We start from the raw sequence: 23732 nt of genomic DNA on the forward strand, positions 1-23732 counted from the left end.
GCGTGTGGAGGTTAGGTTATACGCCACTCCAACCTCTCTAGACCACTTAACCGCCTCAATCTCCTCCACATCCTGTCAGCCGTCAGCCGTCAGCCGTTTTCGCGCCGGTTATCCGCTCCAACCCCTGAGCAGATCGAATTTATCCAGAATGACAGGTCGGGAATAATATTCCCAGTAGTTCATCTATTACGAAGTAGCTGGCGATAGGGCGGGAGACCCTGTACCTGCATGCACCAGAAGTCGCAATGACGTTTCCCATCGTACCTCGGGCTGTCAACCTTTTCTCTGCATTGGGTTCCCAATTAAATTGAATTTTTAAAATTAGAAGCAGTGCAAACCTCAAGGTAGCACGTGCTCTACGAAAAGGCCGTTTTACTTCCACCTCGCAGTCTCAACAAAGCATCCGCACTGGAAGAGGTTATTCCTATGTGACAACACGTGTGCACATTGGTAATGAATTCTATCTCCAGCAGACCCAACCTCTCCACAGAAAACAGGACCATTGATGACGTGGCCACTCTCCTCTTTCCTCGCGTTCGTACCCGACGTTGGTAACCATTTTTTCAAGTAATATGCTGCTTGAGTACGGCTTGATGGCGTGGGTGGCTGAAATTCAAATGCCGCTGTGGAAATAAGGGCATCGACCACATCAATATACAGTGCAATGTAGTGCGAGCAACGTGGTTCACATTAAATTACTACAGTATTGTCATGCAATGCAGCTATTGAGACCTTTCATGTGGCCTGACGATTTGAAGATGCTTTAAACAAATTAAACACTAAATACTTTGCGTTTCTCATACCATCAGCGTTGGTCATATCACGTCTTGATCTCCAAGGCAACCACCAGCCCAAACTTCATCTGTAACCCAAAAACCCTACGGCGAATTACTCCTTACAGAGCACGTCGTTCCCCCTTGGCTGCTTCAAGAGAGATCTGGCTATTATCCGCCTTAAAGTCACTCGCAAACTCCGAGACGTGGGCCGGAACATCAACCCGGTTATACGGACTCGGCACCGGATCCCCCATTGTCTGATAGATCGGCAGGACTCCGGTCCAGGTTGAATCAAGCATGGCCTCGTTACTCATATCGGTCTTGTCGTCACTGGCCTGACCAGCGCTGACTTTGGCGCTGCCAGAGGCAATTCGGACCTTGAGGATACCAGTGCTCTGAATCTCCGCCTTGGTAGGTGGTAGACGGGTATGGCGCCAACGGTCGGGCACAACACTGTTCGTGATGAGTTCCATGGCATACAGCTTCTCGGCTTCGTCTTTGACATGAGTGGCGTATCCAAACAGGACGGTTGAGCGATAGTTGTAGTTGTGCGAATACGAGGTGAGAGTGAGGACCAAGCCATCCACATGAGAGGCGGCGATACAAACTGGCATGCCCTGAGATTCTTCGCTTTCCGCATCGCCGCTTTCGTTGTTTTTGCACGTGTTCATCATGCGGGAGGAAACATAGCCATGGAGGTAAAGCTCAAGAACGTCTCCAAGGTCGGCACTTGGTCGCTCAAAGGAACCCATTTGTCCAATCATTGGCAGAGTCACTGGGAATGGTTGAGAGGGCACATTGAAAGAGACGTGCAGAATTTGGCAGGAATTGACAATTCGATGGATCGTCTCGAGTGCATAAACGGCGTGGGCATTATATCGTTTGACGGTGTTGGTGGCATCCTTGGGATACTCGAGGTCATGACGTCCCATATTCGTGGCTGTGCGTATAGGGTAGTGTGAGTGATGGTAATAAAATGTCCGTATGAAGCAAGATACGTGATTACAAGATAATCTATCCAAATGGGGGAGTGGTCTGATTTATACAAACACCAAGAGCTTCGTATCGGGTGCTGGACAAGATCCAAACTACCCCGACTCATCAACAGATAACAGCTGAAGCGCTACGATAACCATGCGATAAGGAAGCGAAGTGGACGATGAGTGCTAAACTACACGCTTGCATTTCATTGCCCCCATCGGGTCTTCAGCTGAACTCGTTGCAAGCCCATTGGCCCATTCCAAGGCCTTTAATTACTAATAGTTAAACAGCCGACAGGTTCGATTGGAAGAACAGTGTGGCCTTCTGCAGGTGAATGAGCGGGGAAGCTGTGTTCGCGATAACAGCCGACGCCTCGTGGCCTAGAAGACGCCACTGGTAAAAATTGCCTCGTAGGGTTAGACTCGATATTACGAATTCCCGGCTTTGGATTCGCTGTTCCATGCTACAGTGAAGATGGCCAAGATGGTCAGGAACCAGATTCTGTGAGCCTGCGAGCATAAGGATGAAGAGAGCTGCATAGGTAATAAGCGATCAAGACAGGCTTGGGACTGCATTCGCTCTTAGCAGCGCTAGTTTTGTATGCACCTTGTACGCAGGCTTAATTGGTACTGCTAATTACTGCGCAAGTGGAACAGTAGCCGAATTGAACCATTTCACAAGCCGGATCCGGATACACTTCCTTCAGAACACCGATATTGCAACCCTGCTAGTGAGAGACTTAAATTAATAATAAATTCCAGCGTTTGAAACTACTTGTGTAAAACATCTGCTTGCTACTTCATGTAATGGCCTGAAACGCCCCGATTCTGCTATTTCTCTCCCCGGCTAGTTCCCCCTCGTCGATCCCATTCCCACTTGTCATGAGTGGAAATAACGTTGCAGGTGCCGGGAAGCAAATAGGTAAATGCGACAGTAACTCCTATAGAAGCCCAAATGTCGCTGAATAATGAGTCGCTTCGAACGAGGTGAAGCGACAGCTAAGTCATTCCCTTACTCGAATAGAAACCACTACTCCTACCCCCTAAGCGCTCTCCGTAGTAGCCATCTCAATTCCAGCCTCCGAGTTCTCCCTCCTCACCAGCTGGCTCGGGTATCGCAGGAAAAACCACGTCATGGTAAAGGTCATAAGCGACGCATCGAAAACGTACACTCCCCACTCATGGCCGAGCAGATACCCGTCACTGCCCATGGAATACTCTGCCACCCTGAAAATATTTCGGATCATGATAAATGCAGACGTGACGTAGAGCATGTTGAGCAATCCCTGCCACGGCAGATCCACCACGTTCTTTGACGCCTCGTGCCGCTTGAAGTTCATCTGAAAACGCACTGCCGTGAGGACGTAGACGGCAAAGACGAGGATCTGGAAGATCAAACCGCCGACAATGATATTCGATCCCAGGTTGGGGTTGCTGTTGTCGTCCCCACTTCCAGCCTTGACGCGAAGGCCAGCACCACTGGACTGGATCAGAAAACTGAAGGCGTCGCCGAAGACGAAGATGCGAGTAAGCCATCGAGGTGCAATCATCGAGCAAGCTTCGCCGTGGACGGCACTAATGACTCGGCTGAGTGTCATATAGAGGGTCGCGGCAAAGAGAATCGGGGCGAGTAGGAGGAAGATCGACTGCAAGATGTAGGGGATGAGGACGCCGGTGGAGTTGTACGCCGCTGCTCGACCGATGTAGCCTATAACTTCGACTAATTTTATGTTAGCATCGTTCACGCGCAGGGGATTGGAGGACTCACACAACCCTCCGACTGCAAACGGAATGCAGAACCACATCCTGTGTCGGAAGAGCTTCCAGCAGTGCGCTGCCATCAAGATGCCGAAAATGACGGTAAATAGAATGGCAGCCGGCAAAGACGGAATGTACCGCCATAGCGGGTAGCCATTGTAGGTCTCGAGGGTCGGCATGGCTTATCGGAGATGGAGAGATGCTGGAGAATGGGAGAGGTCGAAATGAAACAGATGGCCAAGTGTGTTTGACTGCCAAGCACTCCATGCATTCAGGAGCGGGCAACGGCCGTCTTTATGTTCATCAGGTCCGTACGCGGAAGGGGACGTGACTCGGATACGATCTGGCGATACTGTCTCAAATACGGCGAGGAAAAATGCGCCATGAATTGAAGTACAAAAGTGGCCTGTAGAATACGACATTATTCGCATGCGCCTCGCTCCTTTCCCTTTCGGGTTTTCGGGTCCTTGCAAATGCAAAAAGTCTCTCGGATTTGCTCTGATACCAGGGCAAAGTACGACAGCCATGGGAGAGCAAACTGGGGTTTTGATTGGCCGTCATATACGTACGCGTATAGATTGATAGTCCTGCCCTAACTTGGTTAGGTTTTATTTCTATACGCTGTTTCCGCGTACAAGACGCGTCTAGTTTCTGCCCGGTCCGAATAGCCGTACGGAATCGCCTTCTCTCTCCTTCATCGTTTGTTGATGTTATTGGCCATGGAGGTTGAAATCAAAGCACAAGAGAGCTTCGCCTCTCTAATCCGTCTTCTGGCATGACGCGCGTCGTGACCACCAAACCGCGTGTCCACATTCAGTGGAGAAATTCCCCAGATCTACCCCAGCCAAGGCCTCCCCAGTCCAGCTTTCCAGTCCAGCTCTCCAGTCCAGCTCTCCAGTCCAGCTCTGATCAACTGACAATACCCTGGAAGATGGAACAAGGTTTCCTCAACTTGACAACCAAGGGCAAAAGTTGCCGACCACTAAATTGAGTAGCTTTGTTGGCAACAGTGTTTGGCTCTAGGGTAAGTCACATTGAGTGTATCCTAAAGTCTCAACAAATTGGCCAAGTCTAGCGCCGTATTTCGTGAGATCTTATAACTTGATTAGGCTTAACAATGGGTCCAATCGAGCTTTCATCCAATAGGTTCGGGTAGCTGGTGGTGTAATGTCGCGCTAGGCTTGGCCGATTTATTGAGACTTCACGGTAGGAGTTTTTGCCAATGCACGATAAAAGGGTAGAACAACTACATCTTATTCTGGTTCAACGGTGACGAAACGTCTACTATTTTCATCTCACTGGTGCGGACCTAATTTTAAGCCGTAGGTGAAGTGGGTTTTTAATCACACGAATTTCGTGAGAAAGACACATCTAACTTCTTATGTCTTCAATCTTTTCCCATTCCACAAGTCAACGTCAGCAACATATCTCGGCCCCTACTTTCTTTATTAGATCCCACTAAATTTCTCAGCTTGAGTCCTAAACAGTCGTTCATTATTAAAATCAAACCAAACTCTTTTGATATCACTGCTTAACTGAACTCGCAAGCTTGAGTCCAAACTCCATAAACCTCTGAGTGCATTTGAGGTTCACTTCTGGATCTGAACCTTGCAGCTGCCTAGTCTCCAAAATCTCGCTGACCTTGTCCAAGTCCTCCCAAACTTGGATGAAGCGGTTCGGCGTAAGCTTTCCCAAGCTCGCAAAAGCCCGCTTCATAGCATCAGGTTTCGCAACCAGCACTGCGCGATTATCCGGAATCGGGTTGAGGACAGCTTTCTGGTTTGCCGTCTTGACGGCAAGGATACTCGTCTTGATGCAATATATGATCATGGCAGCAAGGCCAGCCGCCAGCGCCGTAGCGACACTCGAGCCGGTCTCGTACTTGAAGTCATTCACGCGATCCGTGACATTTTTACCCAAGCCTGTCCTTGAAGAGACGCCCTTTACCTGGTCAAGTATCACGTCGACGCCGGGAAAGACGTACGTGATTCCGTCTTCAGGAGTCCATCCAAAGACGGTGCCGTCAGCACGCGCGGCGCCGATACGGAAAAAGCGATCCCGCCATGGGCCGCTGGGATAGTCAAGCTCAGTGAACTTGCCTTCGTCAGGTGCGGAGCAAAACATTGGGACGTTGTTTTTGACGGCCGTTTGTAGGACGGTATGCACTATAAAGACGTCAGTACAGAAGTCAATCCAACACATTCACTTTATTTTAATGGTCTTCATCTGAAGGCTGGACCTCGTCAAACCACTTCGGAGACTGACATTTATCTTTTGACTCGTTCTTGCCCCTTGCAATTGGGAGTGTCCACGACATGGAAATTATTGTAGCCTTCTTGTCGAGAGCCGCTTGGATAGCCTGGAGTAGTCTCATGGTTAGATTGTGCTACCTCGTAGAAACTGGCAGATGCGTACCTGTGCTGCGTAATTTGCATCGATGTTATTCTTCCCGTTCGCATTGTCGTACGTCTTCAGTCGTATCGGGTAGACCTTGGCCATAGGGCAAACGCGTAGGATCATACTTGCCATGACTGTACCATGGCCCTTTGCCGACGAGAACGGCGGACGGACCTTTTCATCGTGAAAGTCAAAACTCTTGCCCTCGAGGATTTGATTTGATAAAGCCGTATCGAACATGTCGACACCGTCGTCGATCAATGCCACAACCACATCATCCTGCACCCGCTCCGGTGTGTCCTGCTTTTGTTCCGATTGAAGAAACTCCTCGACAGTGCTCTTCCAGAAGTCATTCATTAAGCCAGCAAATTTAGCGGTCGACTTCAACCACTGATGCGCGTTGACGCCCTGGCTAGAACTCGAAGTAGATAGGTGAGGCACGTCGCCAGATGTCACCGTGCGCTCCTCATACGTGCCTGAGTCGATAGCGGTGACCTCAACATGGCCAAATGCTGCATTATTGTCAGAGACACTTTTGTTTCTCGAGGCTGCTAGTGCTTCGGCCTGGATAGTCTTTCGGCTGTCGTTTAGTCTGGTCTCGAAATCCCTAATCTTCTGCCTGATCCACTGCGGGCTCTCGTACATCTTTCACTGTTAGCGCGAGCAATGAAGATGAGTATAAATCACATACCTTGTCGGCAGGAGGCTGAATGATTTCTACCTTTCGAAGTTGAGGTAGCAGCGGCAAGGCATCAGGCTCGCTCCAAGCTCGAAGTACAGCATTGCTTCCACTCCACATCAATGAGAGTTTCGTCAACTGCCGATCCGGGCCTGACTCGGTCTGCTTTGGGTCCTCAGAGCTGACAGACTCACTCGTACAGACCTTGCTGCTGATGTGAAGGATTGTCCCCGGATCCAAGTCTGTCTTCCGCCAATCGAGATGCTCGACGACAAATCGCTCGAGAGACTCTTGTATAGCTTGGTCGCTATGGACCTTTTGACCAGACTCCCCGGAGTCGTCAACAGACAACCTGATGATGTGACGTACACCCTTGTCGTACAACCAATCGAGAAAGTACATCATATCCTTACGGCCGTTGGCTCCATGTTGTTGTTTCCCAAACTCGAAGTCGGCCCTCTGCTTGCGGTCCACCAGGCGACCCTTTGATCGAACTTCAACACGTGGAAACGTCACGTACTGCAGCACGGGGTCGAATTGGAGTTTGGAGTTGGCGTCTGCCCCGAACCTCTCGATAAAATCCTTCCATATCATCTCGCGAGGTAGACAATCATAGTCAAAGCTAATCTGGATGTCTGAAGTCTGTCAGTACGAGTTGGGTCAACTTCATATCGACTCACCCTCCATGTTAGTACCGTACAAGAAAGAGATTACCATCTCGGCGTTTCTTGTTTTCATATAGTGCAACTTGAGAGACTTCAGGATCTTGTTCGAATTCTTGATGTAGTTAGCCATGGCTTTGCTTCGATTAGTTTGCTCCGGTTCTGTTGGTTGCTTCTCCTTCTCTTGGTCTGGTTTATTGTCTAATCGCGCTGTGCTTCTGCGTTTAATCCCACTGTTAGGCGTTGGCTCTACGATCGGGGTTTCATTTCTTGTTCGGACTGCAATGTTTGAATCGGGTGAAGGGATCCGAGGTAACTGATACGAGATTTGATTGCTTGTTCGGACTGCAGTGGTTGAATCTGGTGAAGGGAACCGAGATGGCATATACCGGGTTTTATTGCTTGTTCGGACTGCAGTGTTTGAATCGGGTGAAGGGATCCGATATGGCGTATACGTGTACGAGATGTCGTGGCTTGTTCGGTCTGAAATATTTGAACCAGGTGAAGGGATTCGAAAGGGCGTATTCCGGCTTAAGTCTGGGCAAACGATGGATCCCCCGTTGAGATGCTTGTCACATCCCGACGGCCTCCCGCGCTCCTCGTCTTTCTTCTCTTCCTCCAGCTTCGCGCTCTGCTTATTCTTCTTCTGCGGGTGCATCCTTTGACGTTCGCCTGGCCCGTTGAGTCCATCGCCACCACAGCCATTTCTCACTGCAATGGGGTCTGCTGCAACCTCGGTTGATGCAGCGGAATTCAAGTCTCCTGTGCTCCCCATAGATCCGGGATCCTTAGTAGTAGGTCTGTCACCCGTTTTCGAAAGATCGACTTGATCTCGTTTGTTGCCTTCGGCGAGTTGGTTTTCTTTCTCCCACCGCGAAGTGGTGTTTATCCTCGTCTTCTGATGTTCTCGAAACACTGAGGAGCCTTTATGATCGAGCAGGTCAAGAAAAGTCTTCTCCGATCTCCCCTTGGTTGATCTCGCGCTCAAATCTCTCTGAATAAGAAATTGGATAAGCTCTGTCCTGGTATCTGTGCATTTCGAAAACGCCACGGCATGATGCATCGGAGTCTTTTGGTGTTCATCTTGAACCTCCAAGGCCTCATCCGGGGCGTTTTCAAACAGCATACTGATTGTTCTCGCTTTGACTTTCTCACGGAGAGCGGCATGGAGACATGTTTTGCCACCTTGTTTCATGCTCAGTGCGTCCCGGAGACATATCGCAGCCGTTTCGTCTCCTTTGTCCTCGACACAAGCAGAGATCATGTAGTTGATGAGTTCATCCTGGAGGTTTTTGATGGCCATGAAAATGGGATTCTGCCCATGATTGTCCGTGTACCTGAGCAGATCTGGGAATCTCTTGACCAATTGCCGAACGAGAAGTTCTACGCCATTCGGCTCGACGTCGTTATGCTTGACTACCTCGACCAAGACGTGGAGCCGGTTGCCCACAGCTTTGGACGATGACCTGCCAGCAACTTCGTGGAATTCATCCAAGAACTCTTCAACGTCGTCCTCAGTGATGAATCTTCTCTTCTTCTTTATGACTCCACGTGCCTTCTCTAAACCCTCCTCTAGAGTTTCCTCCCGTTGTGCGTGGACGTAGTTGTCATCTTCGAGCACCTCATGGTCGAAGGGGAAGGTGTCATCTGACCCACGGTCAGAGTCGAGTTCTGAGTCGGGTGCCATCTGGTGTGGGTTGATTTCTGTCTTACTGCTGATGCAAGTCTGAGTGGTAAGATCTAGAGAACTTGGACAAGAGCTTCAAATGAGGCAGAGCCGCTCATTTCGGCTATTCTTACATGCAGGTACTCCACTCGGGCCGAAAGGCGAACCTGTGTTATACAGGTGTTACTACCCGAAACCTTTTCGACATGGATCTTGTTCAGCCCCTGGAAATCCCCGTTCGTGGTGTGAAAGGTGGCAGTCATATCTACCATGGTACTCCTGGCATCGCGGCCGCGACACTTTTCACCTCGTATTACACCGCTTGAAAGTGCCCTCTTGATCGAAAATGTCCGAACTCGACCACGACCTATTCGGAGACCAGGACCTATTCGGACGCCAAGGTGATGCCGAAGAGACCAATATTGGAATGTACGAGGCTGGGATGGACGAAGAAAGTGCCTTCCATGTCTTCAACGTTGCAGCAGATCAATACCATCGAGCTGAAGCCCTCCAGCGTACAGGTGCCATAGATATCACCTGCAACCTTGAAAAGGTGGTCCACGGGGCCATGTCTGCCGATAGCGACTTCTACGCGACCCTGATAGTGATGCAATGGCAATTCCAACCGAAGGGCTCGCGTCGGATTTCCGAAGCCACCATCACGCTTACTTTTGAGGCCGGCTCGGACGATGGAGAGGTTGAGATTGAGAAAATCTCCTTTGCCGATGTGTACAGTCTGATGCCGGCAACCCAAGAGGAATCTGTCACCAAGGGAGGAGAAGCCACCATCGGGGTTGAGCAAATTGCAAATCTCAGTTTGACGGGCAAATGGGAGAAGACGGTCTCTTCAGCCACTTCAGATGCTATTACGCTGAGCGGCGGAAAGCGTCTTGTCGACAACAAGCCCCCCAACCGCATCGCGACATGGACACTCTCTGAGAACGAGTCACAGCCAGCTGGGATTCCTGCCTCACTGAAGGTTGCATTGCTTGTCTCGAGAAACGATGAGGAAAAGTTCTTTTGCAAACTGGATTTTACTTGCAAGACGGATCTTAAAACCTCCTTCCAGCGCCTTTTCAAAAAGATTCCCAAGGACGACGCTATTGTTTTCCAGCCAGACCCTGAAGACAAAGGGACTCATCCGAACAAGAATGTTACGTATGGTGACGAAGAGTTGGGAAGCGTTGATCCGAACGATCTTTGCGATGTTACGTTCAGAACTCTCATAAAAAATGGTCAGAAGACATGGAAGTAGTAACATCACTGCTCATTTTGGGATGATTCTCTGCTGTTGCTTCATAGGAATTGATATTGACATTCTTTGACAACCACTGAATCGCAGTCTCAGAGATGATCCGTCGGCCAAGGAAGATTCTGCTCGGCACTCACCATGTGCCACAACCCAGCGTTATTCCAACAGTCACCTGACAGATTATCCAGTTATTATTCTTACTCTCTTTGACCTGTACTGAGAATCTAGATTATGAACAGTATCTAGTGTAGGAAATGTATAGATCTAGCCGATACTGAGTTGACATCTTCTATCTCCAGCAGATAAACCTCTCTGCTCTGGGAAAATTCAGGCGCCTTCACACCAAAAGCAGCTCCTCAGTCGACTCATGCCTACGTTCACCATAGGTCTATTCTATCTCGAGGCGAGATCACCTCAAGTACTTCTCTAAACCCTCTCTCTCTGCGTAGTGAATAGATGCTACCAATTCCGCCGTGAATCATACCCGGAAGCCCAGCTGGCCGAATCCTGGGCTTGACTCGCTGTCAACAGGGTATATAGTCTTCTCCTGCCTCCGCCCTTGATCCTTTTTTCCCTTCTATTCTTCACTACCTTCTTCAAGGTGAGTCTCGACCCGACCTCGAGTCTCGTCCCCCCCCCCCCCTTTTTGCCTGTACCTCGACCCGGTTTCGGCCTTCAGCGGACAGCTAAAAATAGGTTGAATCACGAGGCGGAAATGAGCTGACAACCGTCCAATAGAGTGTGCAAATTAAATGGCTCACAGTGCAGCCGAATAGGTCAGACAGCATATCTTCGCCTGCTCAGTGACACGGAACACAGGGGTGTCGTATGACAACCAACACGACGCCAATCAAAACTACGAAATCATTCGGGTCTGAGGCTAAGTCGGCTAAATTTGCCATTTCAGATTGTCTCCGCATTCCAGGCTTCAATGCCAGCCCTTCATGGAAAGTTGGGGCTCTTCAACCGGATATTCATTCCGATCAACTCCCTCGACAAGAACTGAGACTGCGTTTTGATGACTATCTAAACAAAATGGCAGACTCTGAGGCAATCACGCATCAGGCCTCACCTCTAGGGTCGGAGATAGAGCCAGGAACGCCAGCGTTGGACGTAGGCTCAAAACTGCCCGATACTAAGGAAGACGACGACGATGATTCAGGCAGTGTCCACACTACAACAACAGATGATATATTCGCGAAAGATTTACCAACAATTCGGCAGCCCCAAAAAATTGGGCAACGAGAGCTTGGCCTCCATTGTACCCTTGGTTTGGGCTGGTATGGTTCTGCATACGATGATTATGAGTATGAAGATGATGGTTCAATTTGGCTGTAGAACAGCGGGCTCACAGATATACAGTATCATCACCGTTCATGGTATTCGCGACGATTACAAGACTGCCTGGATTGCCCCAGATGGCAGCTGGTGGGTGAGACAAAAGCTATTCGAAAGCCTGCCGGGCAGACAGCTCGATTATTCATACGAGGTTGATCAAGAATCATTACTCTACCAACCGAACGGCATCAGGGCACATGCAGAAAGGCTGGTCACGGAATACGCCGAAATTCGCAAAGAGCTTGAGGAGGTAAGCTTCCTTATTTCACTGGAATGCGCCGTGTTAATTACCTCTTGCAGACTGAAGTCGACCGTCCCATCATTTGGATTTGCCATGATCTTGGAGGAACAATCGTGAAAGAGGTACTGCGCAATGACGGTTGGAGTGATATTGGCTAACGTGATAGGCTCTTTCCATAGCTATCAACAACCCTGCCAAGTATGGGAAGATAGCTATTCTTACCACGGGGCTCGTGAGTATCACATCTCTCCTGCCTCAACACCCGTTAATTACATTATTAGATCTTCTTGGGCACGCCTCACCGATTCCAATCCACTGGCGACCTCGAGGATCAAATACACAAGCTTATTCTCCTCCCAGGCCCCGAGATCAAGTATCGAGTGTTACCCAAGGTCACAAACCTCGCAAGTCAGGTCAACATGATTAACGAGAGGTTTCTGGGAACGAAGATTTTGGATCGTGCTGCCAGTTTCAACATCTTCACACAGAGTGTTGGTGATATCCTCGCTCAAAGGCCCACCGGCGATGGCACAATTGGAGCTGTTGCCACAAACCCGACGAAACAAGATAATCTACAAGACCCGGTGAATTCATTCCCGCGATACGCACACTCGATTGGGCATTCATTTGAAGCAATTGGAAGATTTCCGTGTGCAGATATCGACCATGTGAAGCTCGTTCAAGGCGACGCAGATAGCGGTTGGAACTTGGCCGTGTCTGGAATGTTCAATGTCCCGGGGTGCAGTAAGTTCTGAACTACCGAGCACGAAAAGTGAGAGGATTGTCTGACCATGAACGAAATATTAATTATCGAAGTCAACTCTCGTTCCATCCACCTCCAAGCACATCTCCTCTCCCTCGCACCTCCAACTCGGGCTTTGGGTGTCCCCTACGATCCAGTGCTACCAAAGCCTACCATTGTAAAATGGATTCACACACAAGAGGCATACACCAGATTTGACCAAACGGACACGGGGCCAAGACTCTTGCATCTCTATGGCGATGGGAACTCTCTGGTTGACATCTCGGAGGTGTCCCGTCTCTTCTATGTCGATTATGACGCCAATCTCGCTATTCGTGACGGTAGTGGGAAGCCTGAAAACACTGTGATATACTTTGAGTTTGATCAGTGGGATTCCCGATATGGCGATCTTTCATCAATGTTGACGTACTTGATCAACGTCATCTCTGGGCACTTCTGGACCGTCCTCGGTCGTTATATACCCGAAGAGCTGGGTTTCTTGAATGTCACACGATCGTGGTCACTCAAAGACCTATACCATCTATATTCAGCACTCAGATTCTTTTCCAGAAGTGTTCTTCGCCTCACTATATTCATTGGCTGCTTCGATCAATGCCCGGAAGATCAGCGGCGATGGTTTCTTGAGCGTGTTCTGGAGGAACAGGGCTACAGCGACCAAACATATCGCATGATTCTATCAACTTCAACCCCGGGCGGCTTGGCCGTTCAATCTTTTCCTGATGAAGCACGCGTCAATCTCAATGATTGTCCCGAGGTTGGTGGGTTAGGCGATAGGTTGGCCGAAGAACTCCAGTTGGGCGTGGCTAGCTTGATGGGAAATCGGCCGATCTATAAGGATTTCCGACCCCAGCTCCAGAAGCTATTCAAGGAATGCAACGACACACCATTTCTGGGTCATATCATTTTGAATTGGCTTGGAAAAAACCATCGAGGCAAGCCAAATGCTGAACTTACGGGCATCATCGAAAAACTATTCCCCCTCACGGCAGAGAATATCGTCCAGGTCTTCATCTCCTCTTTGTCACCACGACTCGAAGAAAGAGTTGCAAACGTCTTCAACTGGGTTAAGCACGCTTCAGACCTATGGTCGCCTGATTCTCTTGTTGAAGCACTCACCATCTACGAGTTTCCCAACAAAGAACATTGCTTGGACGACGTCGACACAGAAGGCACGATGACCGAAATAGAAGAGGCGCTGTGTGGAATCATCACTGTCAAGGACTGCAATGTCAAATTCAGCCACCCTTCGTTCTACCAGGTGCCCGAAATAGGCGTGGAGGGGAGCGCGGAGGAGCGGGCGGCCAGGGTCAACAGTATTCTGGCAGAGACGTGCTTGCGTTACTTGCAACTAAAAAGTACACAAGAGGCGCTTGACGAGTTTTCTTCGGAGAATCTCGAGGGAGGCCCATGGGAGACGTCATTGGATGCGATAGTTATTTCGCACCCCAGAACCTCTCTAGCCGAGTATGCCGTTCGATTTTGGCCTCAACACTACAAGGCTAGCGGACAGTTCAAGCCTATTCAACTTGTTCATGACCTCTTTGCTTCCAAGAAGGCCCGAGCTGCCTGGGAGGTCTGTTTCTGGCTCTTTTCCAATCCATTCACCCGGATACAACGTCACTACATCTCAACACTCCCAGTCTTTGCCATGCTGGGGCTAGAAGACTTGGTCGATGACAAGGCCAAGTCCGAAAATGACCAGCCTTGGTTTGAGAAAGACTGCTGGTTGGCCATCACGGAGTGTGTTCGGGCAGGCAACAAGGAAATGGTCCAGAAACTATTGAACCGAGTCCGAGTAGATGAAGAGGAGCTTCAAACCGCTTTACTCTGGGCAGCTGCGCAAGACAACGCCGACATCTTGAACATGCTTATTGACAAGATACCGAACCTTGCAACATTCCAGTGGTCTGAGAAAGTCATGTCTCGAGCTGCTTCTGCCGGACAGGATGGCCTCATTGCAGCCATTCTGTTGTCTGGCTTCAACATTAATGAGCTTAGTAGTTACTGGGGAGCCTCTCCAGCAGGTATTGCGACATGGCGAAACCAGTTCTCTACAATGGAGGTTCTGTTAAACTCAGAGTCCAAACCAGACTTGAACCTTACGGACAATAGAGGTTGCGGCCCAATTTCAAACGCTGTCATGAGAGGAGACATGGGCTTAATCGAGCTCCTTCTACAACGGGGTGCAAGTATTGATACAAGATACCGCGATGGCCGAGGATTAGTACAATTGGCAGTCGGCAAGGGCCGATACAAGGTGGTTGACTTTCTGATCAAGTCTGGTGCCGATTTCGAAACCGGCGAGCAGGATAACGATGCCCTCATGTATTGCAGACCGCCGCTTGTCGTTGCAGCCCACGAAGGCTTTCTGGAATGTGTCCGTGTCTTGCTTCATCACAAGGCAGATCCAAATGTCGAGTGTGCCAGCGGGACTGCACTTTTCAACGCCGTTTGTGAAAACCATTTGGATGTGGCTCGATTGTTGCTCGATCACGTCCCCAAGCCAGACATGGATGTGATTCCCGAGGGCAAACCTACGCTCTTAATCTGCGCCATAAGCACAAGCAACACCCAGCCTGCATCACTGCTGATCGAGCACGGCGCCAAGCTTGACTTTATTAAAGAAAACACTGATGGGATCTGCAAGACGCCGCTTTCAAGGGCTTGCTTCGAAGGGAACCTGCAGATGGTGAAGCTCCTCCTGGAGAACAAGGCTGACGTCAACTACACAGGAGACGTCTCAGCTCCACCATTGTTCGGCGCTCTGTATGGAAATCGCACTGAAGTGGCAAAGTATTTACTGAATAATGGTGCCGACCCCATGTGGACTGGATTTGGTGGAATGGGCTCCCTTCACGCCGGTCACAAAGACCCAGGTATGATTGCGGAGCTACTGAAAAGGGCCGTCCCTATAGATTCCCACAGCATCTTCGGAACGGCACTGCACATGGCTGCAGGTAATGGCAAGTCCTCGGAGTCTGTTAAAGTACTCCTTGAAAGCGATCCCAAGCCCAACTTGGAGTTTGCGCTTGGTGACCATGGGAAGATCCGAAAGGAGATCGGGTGCACGCCTTTACAGCTGGCCTGCATGTACAAAGCGATTAAATGCGTCAAACTCCTTCTGGAAGCTGGTGCCAACCCAAATTTCAGGAACAAGAACGGCCAGAACGCTGTTGATATCCTACTCGATGAGGCAGGAGACTCGGGCGGCGCTGATGAAATCCTCAAATTGCTATTGTCTAAACGGTACAAGGCAGCTGTTGATCAAGTCGACAAGAGAGGCCAGACCTGGCTTCATAAAATACGCTGGAGAACAGTCCCATCCACAGTCCGAATCATGGTCGAGGCCAATACGCCTTTGAATGTCCAGGATGAGCAAGGACACACTCCCCTCGCTATGGCCGTCTGGGCACGCAATGACGGTGTCGCCAAGTACCTCATCGAGCAAGGTGCCGAAGTCAACGTGTTTGGTCCCGGTTTTGGAAGCATTCTCCATATTGCCGTTAGAATGGGCTACTTGAGTCTCGTCAAGTTGCTTGTCGAGTCGGGCGCGGATCTCGAGTCGGTCCATCGTGAGTATGGTGAATCGCTACTGTACACCGCGGTAGGAGTCCGATCCTCGTGGAGAGCCGAGGATCTGGTGCGATATCTTGTTGACGAAGCGAAGGTGCCAATTGAGAAGCTGGGTGGCGAGCTCGGGTATCCGATTATTCGAGCTGCTCACATGGCTTTTGCCGACCCAACAAAAGTCGGGATACTCAAGTTTCTTATTCGGCGCAAGGCTCCGTTGAATTCTGTCGACAGTCAACAGCGCCGCGCCGTGCACCTCGCGTGTAGATCATACTCTGACGAGGCCATCAGAGCCTTAGTTGAGGCCGGAGCGAAAATTAATGTTAAGGACAGTTTTGGCCGCATGCCGATTCACTTTGCGGCATCCGCTCCAGGCAGTTCCTGCACCCGCTACCTCTTGGAAAAGTTCCAAATGGACGTCAACGTGTTGGACCACGACAACTGGACTCCGCTGATGTGGGCAGCACGCTCAGGTTCCGAAAACACTATCAAGCAGCTAGTAGAGCGAAACGCCGATGTGTGGGTTTGAAGCCGCACTCCCGGCAAGCAGGATGAGTGGTCGGCATTGAAGTTGGCGAACTTTGCGGGTCGGCCTGAGTCCTTAAAAGCTAGACTGGAGCCCAAGGAGCACACAATGGTCAACTCGAATGGTCAGGAGGAGAAGTGGGACGAATTCTTCCACAAGAGCAAGTGTGGTCATGAGAAGACAGACTTTTGTAGCAGCTGTCTCGTGGTTAGTATCACCTTCTACCGACGAAACGCCAATGCTAACAATCAGTGTTAATCCAGGGTATCATAGGTATACAGTGGAAGTGTCTGGAGTGCACTCGCGACTTTTCGCTCTGCAACAAATGCTGCGACATCAGTTCTGACATGCATGATCGAAGTCACTACTTGGAGGCAGTTGAGCCGATGTATGATGAGGATTATAAGCCGTCGACCGGCAGCTCACCAATCGATTCTGAATTCGACCTCGATAGCTTTGATCTAGATGAAGAAGATTAGGGTACTTGATGATGTAATCTACAGGCGTATAGGAAGATAATATAAAATCACAGTAAATGAAGGACTTCTCGTGTGCTCTGTCCCTTAAGAGGCATAGCCTCGGAGTCAACAGACTAACAGGCTCGGATAGATTGATGGCTGAGCTTCTGAGACAGAGTGAGGGAGATACCGGCTCAAAGTTTAATAAAACTCGTACTGAGTCAATGGTTTAGAACAGGATTGATAAATAGGGGATGACGACCGGGACAGAATTTGAGTAAGATGGAGGCATCGCCTCATGTACCACATTCCCAGTGTCGTCTACACACGGGAACAAAACATGCAAGACGTTGGTCTTGGTAGCGATATTGACATGACTCATGTATTCTTGGCCAAACAATTTACCGTGAGTCGACTGCATGCGTGTGTTGAGCGTGCATTCAGGTCTGGTCTCTACTTGCAACCTGCGCAGAGAAAGGAAGAGACAAAACAAGTTGTTGCAGTCACGACTTGACTAAATTCACGTATCTAGCGCCAATCTTGTTAGGATAATGTGGGTGAATCTAACACGTTTTATCATGCCTGTTCCAGTTTGGATGCACACTGAACACTTCACTACCGTAGCAGGATGGAGTAGAGTGTTGCTACTCGCACGCAGAGGCCTTTTGACCTGAAGTGAGCGTCCTGAACTATAGCGCATAGTCCCCTGTCGCCGCACACCTTACAGGGGCTGACGCCCACTAACGACTGTTCCCACTGCAACAACCTCTACTAGTTACCTCGGCTCAGTGAGCAGCCGCCATCGGAATTACAGCCAGTGGGGATCAACTCAAAAATCGCACGATGAGAGACAACGGGCTGGATTGAGGGCTCGCCACAAAGGTAAATCCGTAACAACCCTAGGGTAGCAGTTGCGTGAACTGTTGAACGCACCTCAGAGGGCCAAGATGTGACCTGCCTGGAGCGGGACCGAAAAATGGGGGAGACCAGCGGGCCGGGAATGCGGTCACTGTATTCATAGGGGAACGTACTGCTAGCTTTGCATCTCACTGTACATGACCCTTTGTTGACGAGCTCTCAAATGGATGCTGCGACTGTAACGGTACATACTTGTCCCTATAGTCTGCACTTCTTATAGCTTCAGTCTATCTGATGATGCAGAGCAGAGCTAAAAAGAACCCCTCAGAATGTGTGAAACAAAAGAATGCCGCATTTAACACCATATCAACACGTATGTGACCACATAGGGAGACCGGCAGGGCCTCGGCACCGACTCGGAACCTCCGGGACTCCGGCGCCTCCGAACGGGAGCCCACTCACGATGCGGCAGCGACCGAGCGTCACACCTACAATGAGACTGACCTTGGGCTTTGGGCAGAAAATGAAGAGCTATTATGAAGAAATGAGTAGGGTAACAGAATTTTCAAGATTCAGATAAAATAACGAATTGGCAGAATCACTTAATCCAGCGTATGATACCACTAACAAGGTACAACTTTCACATCCTGACACATCGACATCACCAACATCACACATCACAGGCGTTACCCCATCAGGCTTCCTGGGCCCGAGTCAAGACATGCCACACTCCACGGCCACCCCGCAATAGAAACCGTCTTAGGGTCCCTTTCCCCGCAGCATCCTCATCTCAAAGGCCGCCTTTCCTTTCCTGGCTGTCCAATGTCTGGGGTTGGACGCCTGGAGGAAATTCGAGTCCACTTTCATTTAAATACGAAGCCCGAGACTCCGCGGAGACGTCCCGGACATGACCCGCTTACCCGTCACTCCCCGAGTTCGCAACATAAAGTTTGGGTGCCGCAACTCCCCGGATCAAGCTGGTTGTCTCTTCTCCCTCCATCATTCCCCCTCATCCATCTTCATGCCCGTGTCTCCGCGAGAAAGACGGCAATTGTACCGGAAGCTGTCTTTCATTCTCCTCATCCCTGACCACTAAACAGGGCAAGAACCATCTCCAAAGGCGACCCCAGCCGTTCACCAGTCCGGGGTAGTCCCACACGCGGGTTTGCTTACTCCAAGAGCCAGAATGGATGTCACCCAAATCAATGACGCACAGCAGACCCTCACATCGTCGCAGTCGCAGCCAAATGGCAAGCGGAAGCGTGTTGAGAGCTCCCGGGATGCCGTTGTGTATCCCAGAAAGAGAGCCGTGGCTGCATGTCGACAATGCCGTGTGAGAAAGGTCAAATGCAATAATTCTCGCCCTGCTTGTGGAAGCTGCCTGGCTTCCAAGTCGCAGTGTTGTTATGACGACTCCCAGGATCACTCAGCGTATGTTTTGCCGTGCGGCGATGCCGTGTCGCTAATAGTCGTCACAGATTCGACCCTGCTAGTTTACTGATTCTAGATCGCCTAGATCAGGTCCTTTCTCGCCTCAACCAGCTGCCCGATTCTCTTAGGGTCTCCACAATACCAACAGCCGATACCCACATATCCCCGGTTGATGAGCCTCCTCAGCCGCTCATTAGCCCTGATCAAGACTCCAGCTATGATCACCTGCGAATCCCCTCGTCCAAGACTTCACCAGATGCCATTCTTCAGTGGCCAATATTCGAGAACCGATATCCAAGAAACTACATGGTCGATGCCGTTTTCATGGCAGACATGGCTGATGATTCAGATGTGGAAGAGCTGAACCCAGCCGTCAAAACCCGCAGAAGCAACTCAAGATTGAAAGGGAGTGGAATCGATGAAGACCAGATTCTAGACCTTGTGCAGCGGTTCTTAGACCTGGTCCACATTAAAAACCCGGTTCTAGACCCAGACACCATCTGGTCATACGCGCGTCGCGTGGTTGAGGACGGATTGAAGTGGGACTCACCGTCATGTCTCGTGGTGAGTCGAATTGGACGCAATCTCGTGTGGTTCTAATGTAAACAGCTTATTGCGTGTGCTCTCGGTTGTGTTGCCCAGCCTCACACGGCCGATCTTTCCCCCCCGAAAAATCTTTCCTCCCTTCAGGCGCAGGGCGATGATATCCAAAAAGGGGAACGATACTACAATCTGGCTCGCAGAAGATTTGGCCTCTTTGAGAGGGACGTTCTCGCCTCCCAGTGCCAGTTTCTAGCAGGGGTATACCTCATGTACACCCAGCGACCCTTGAGCGCCTGGGCAGAGTTTCACTCAGCCTCCAGATCATACCACATGTACCTGCAGTGTCAAGCGCGTCGGCCTTCCCGTTGTGTGGATGCCGCAAAGGCCTCCAAGCGTCGACAGTTGGAGCAGCGCCTCTACTGGAGCTGCTACAAGTCCGAGTGCGAGCTACGCGCCGAGATTGAGCTCCCCAACAGTTCCTTGGCCGACTTCCACTACCCCGACATGTACCCTTCCCCTCCTGACGTCCCGAGCGAAGCACCTCATGGGGAGGCTACCTTTCAAAGTGGGCTGCAGCGATCGTCAGGGGGCCGGAGATCGCTTGGGTCACATCGCCAACATGAACAGAGCTGGTTCTACTACCTGACGGAAATAACGCTTCGTCGGATAGTCAATCGGGTTCTCAATATTCTCTACAGCGACGATCACCAGTCTTGGACAGACGAGACTGTGCCATACATGATCAAGGCTGCCAGTGAGTTTGAGCAGCAACTTGACGAATGGTAATGCATCCCATGCAGTAAATGCCAGCACACTGACCGATCCAGGTATCAAGGACTTCCTGCTCTTATTCAGTATAACGAAGACACAATCCCCGATGAAGAACTCCCTTACATGGTATACAGCCGCGTCCTGGACATCAAGGCGTGGATCTATCGACCGCTACTATATTACGCAATCCACAGTCCACCCAATGCTCGATGCCGAGGCTTGGTTCTGCCGTACTTGGACAAAGCAGTCTCCAATTGCATGCGTATCGTTCGTTGCGAGCCGGTGACACACCGCCACCACGGTACATGGTATGCCACTCGCGGATGCACGGGGGCCATGCTATCACTTCTAGCAGTTGTTCGATGTGGGACCATTCATGTACCGCCTGATTGGGTGAGTGCTGTAGGTGCCTCACTCTTGAAACTCAGGTATTGGGAGGATGAGGGTCCGGGAGTGAGTCGTGCTATTGAGGTCATTGAAGGGATCATGTCGACTCTCACAGATCAAACGTAGAGCCGCAGTGCTCATATATGTATAGACAGCTGATGCACAGAAAGTATGCCACGCGATCAATTAATATTGGATCATGACTGGACCTTCTGACCCGGAGACGTGGTACTCTTTATCAATCTTGTCCTACTCGAACAGGCGGTAAGTAGGCGCGTATAATGAGTCTTGGCTTCCAATCATTTCACGGAACAAGCGGACCTTTGTTCAGGAGCTGAGAGAACCGAAACTCCGCGGGCAGTCTAACACACCAGGGTTGGTGACATGGAACGTCTCCACTTGGGTCCATGCGGAATTACAACGACGCGGGATTCAAATTCCGGTGGCCTTCATTACCGTTCGTACAAAGTACTGAAGAGGCTTGTGTTCCAAGTAACAGGAAAACGATGACCATCAATCCTCTGCGTAAGAATTCAACCTGAAAATGCCCTCAAATACTTGGCAGGTCGCATTTACGTCGCCATGGACCCTTAATAGGCCCGAGGAGCTACAGGTGAGATCAAGGATGCCATGGCTGAAATAGCGTGCCCGGAACTCCCCGAGACGACTCAATCCCCGTAACTCCCCGGAGGCGTGAAGAACCTAATCTGCTCGTTGCCACCAGTTACCCCAGGCGAATCCCCGCGTTTCTCTATGTTGTGGGGTTGGCTGGGGTAGCATGGTCTGTTCGATGCTCCAACATATATAGTCCGAGATGTTTCCACTTGGAACGGACTCATCCCATCATCCCTCCTATCCCTGCTTCTTCTCCTTGATCAGATCATTGAACCATGGGCCAAGGCTCCAACACTCAAAGCGAGCAGAATGCCGTCGGCGCAGGCATCGCTCACGTCTTGCCAAACGACGGAGTCGCTTGGTACAAGAAAGGCCACCTGCGTCTGCTCAACTACTATGCCGTCTCCTTGACACTTCTGGCTGCCGCCAATGGATATGACGGCTCCATGATGAATGGACTGCAGGCGTTGCCGCAGTGGCACGACTTCATGGACAACCCCAAAGGCGCGTGGCTCGGCTTCATCAATGCAATCCAGGCCCTTTCTTCGACTTTGGCCTATCCGGCGGTTGCCTACTTTGCCAACCGATGGGGACGAAAGCGAGGCCTCTTGATCGGCTACTTCTTTCTCTTCTTGGGAGCTTTCTTGCAAGCATTCACGCCGAATTCAGCAGGATTCATCACTAGCCGATTCTTCCTCGGCCAGCCCAGCGCGTGGTGGTCTGGTCTTGCGCCTCTTCTGATCACTGAACTCGCATACCCGACCCATCGAGCGTTCCTCACATCCTTGTACAACTGCGGCTGGTATGTCGGATCGCTTCTGGCTGCTTGGGTGACTTATGGAACCCGAAACTACAACGATTCCTGGTCGTGGCGTATTCCCTCGCTGCTCCAAATCGCCATCCCGATTGTCGCCCTCCCCGCCGTTCTCTTGGTCCCCGAATCGCCCCGATACCTTATATCCAGGGGACGCGCGGAGGAAGCAAAACAGATCGTTCGCAAGTTCCACGCTGGTGGCGAGGATAACTCCGCCTTGGTCGATTTCGAACTGGACGAGATTGAGTGCGTTATCCGAGAGGAGAGCGATAACGCATCCAGCACCTCCTGGGGAGACTTATTCAACACGCCTGGAAACCGCCATCGCGCAGCCATTTCCATTTCACTCGGTGTCTTTGCCCAATGGAACGGTGTGGGAGTGGTTAGTATTTTCACTCGGTTGACTATGCATCTGCTAACTGGACGATAATAGGTCAGCTATTACTTGGCCCTTGTGCTACAAACTGTTGGTATCACTTCCGTCACTGATCAGACCCTCATCAGTGGTTGCCTGCAAGTCTGGAACTTGATCCTAGCCGTTGGAGCTGCTGCCAGTGTCGATCGAGTTGGACGCCGCTTCCTCTTCCTCCTCAGCTCTGTCGGCATGTTGGTCAGCTTCGTGCTCATCTCAGCTTTGTCCGGGACATTTGACACGACCGGCAACAAAGCGGCAGGTCTTGCCGTGGTTCCTTTCCTGTTTATCTACTATGGATTCTACGACATTGCTTTGTAAGTTGCCGTATCTCATCTGCCAGTCCAATACTAATGCTCAAACAGTACGCCCCTGGCCGTTTCCTACCCCGCCGAGATTTGGCCCTACGCCCTGCGTGCCCGCGGCATTGCTATCACTCAACTGTCGACCTATGCTGCCATCTTCTTCAATACATTTGTGAACCCAATCGCGCTGGATAAAATTGGATGGAAATATTACGTGGTGTTTGCGGTTATTCTGGTTGCCATCACCATCACCATCTACTTCCTTTACCCTGAAACTCGTGGCCACAGTCTTGAAGAAATGGCTGTGATCTTTGATAAGCATGCCATTGGTTTGGAGACTGGAGGGAAGCTCGCGGAGGAGGTAAAGTCCTCGCACAACGAGACAGTTTGAGTGAAACTTGGCTTCATAGACTTGGAAAGTAACTGACAGATGAAAGACTTGAAGGGGTTTTCCATAGACATCAAATGATGCTACATGAATACCTGATATATTTCAGACCTGTTCAAACATGTACCAAATCCTTGAAAGC

General features: G+C 50.5%; 7 protein-coding genes across 7 annotated transcripts; 4 read left to right on the plus strand and 3 right to left on the minus strand.

Moving 5' to 3' along the window:
- Positions 1-895: 895 nt before the first annotated feature.
- Positions 896-1708, minus strand: BGZ61DRAFT_342875 (uncharacterized protein; the record flags this gene model as incomplete). Its single annotated transcript, XM_046239542.1, has 1 exon — positions 896-1708. One exon carries the CDS (start codon positions 1706-1708, stop codon positions 896-898), a length of 813 nt encoding a protein of 270 aa, XP_046109038.1.
- Positions 1709-2473: 765 nt separating this feature from the next.
- BGZ61DRAFT_584307 (RTA1 like protein-domain-containing protein) lies at positions 2474-3863 on the minus strand. The gene is made up of 2 exons (XM_046256355.1): positions 3525-3863; positions 2474-3476 (listed from the first exon to the last, which is right to left on the minus strand). Exons 1-2 carry the CDS (start codon positions 3691-3693, stop codon positions 2800-2802), a joined length of 846 nt encoding a protein of 281 aa, XP_046109039.1. The 5' UTR covers positions 3694-3863; the 3' UTR covers positions 2474-2799.
- A 1175-nt stretch (positions 3864-5038) lies between these two features.
- Positions 5039-8939, minus strand: BGZ61DRAFT_342696 (uncharacterized protein; the record flags this gene model as incomplete). Its single annotated transcript, XM_046239531.1, has 5 exons — positions 5039-5679; positions 5780-5873; positions 5930-6556; positions 6690-7160; positions 7599-8939. The coding sequence occupies 5 exons, from the start codon at positions 8937-8939 to the stop codon at positions 5039-5041; spliced, it is 3174 nt and encodes a 1057-aa protein (XP_046109040.1).
- Positions 8940-9345: 406 nt separating this feature from the next.
- Positions 9346-10173, plus strand: BGZ61DRAFT_490277 (uncharacterized protein; the record flags this gene model as incomplete). Its single annotated transcript, XM_046250317.1, has 1 exon — positions 9346-10173. One exon carries the CDS (start codon positions 9346-9348, stop codon positions 10171-10173), a length of 828 nt encoding a protein of 275 aa, XP_046109041.1.
- A 1032-nt stretch (positions 10174-11205) lies between these two features.
- BGZ61DRAFT_527614 (putative ankyrin repeat protein) lies at positions 11206-17087 on the plus strand (the record flags this gene model as incomplete). Its single annotated transcript, XM_046253134.1, has 8 exons — positions 11206-11477; positions 11533-11758; positions 11809-11871; positions 11916-11981; positions 12031-12493; positions 12566-16581; positions 16633-16815; positions 16872-17087. The coding sequence occupies 8 exons, from the start codon at positions 11206-11208 to the stop codon at positions 17085-17087; spliced, it is 5505 nt and encodes a 1834-aa protein (XP_046109042.1).
- Positions 17088-19110: 2023 nt separating this feature from the next.
- BGZ61DRAFT_341832 (uncharacterized protein) lies at positions 19111-21182 on the plus strand (the record flags this gene model as incomplete). The annotated part of the gene is made up of 4 exons (XM_046239456.1): positions 19111-19355; positions 19403-19919; positions 19965-20680; positions 20726-21182. 4 exons carry the CDS (start codon positions 19111-19113, stop codon positions 21180-21182), a joined length of 1935 nt encoding a protein of 644 aa, XP_046109043.1.
- Positions 21183-21946: 764 nt separating this feature from the next.
- BGZ61DRAFT_490280 (sugar transporter) lies at positions 21947-23593 on the plus strand (the record flags this gene model as incomplete). The annotated part of the gene is made up of 3 exons (XM_046250318.1): positions 21947-22867; positions 22919-23214; positions 23263-23593. The coding sequence occupies 3 exons, from the start codon at positions 21947-21949 to the stop codon at positions 23591-23593; spliced, it is 1548 nt and encodes a 515-aa protein (XP_046109044.1).
- Positions 23594-23732: the final 139 nt, after the last annotated feature.

Source organism: Ilyonectria robusta (genome assembly GCF_021365365.1).
Source record: "Ilyonectria robusta strain PMI_751 chromosome Unknown BGZ61scaffold_3, whole genome shotgun sequence".
Taxonomy (NCBI): domain Eukaryota; kingdom Fungi; phylum Ascomycota; class Sordariomycetes; order Hypocreales; family Nectriaceae; genus Ilyonectria; species Ilyonectria robusta.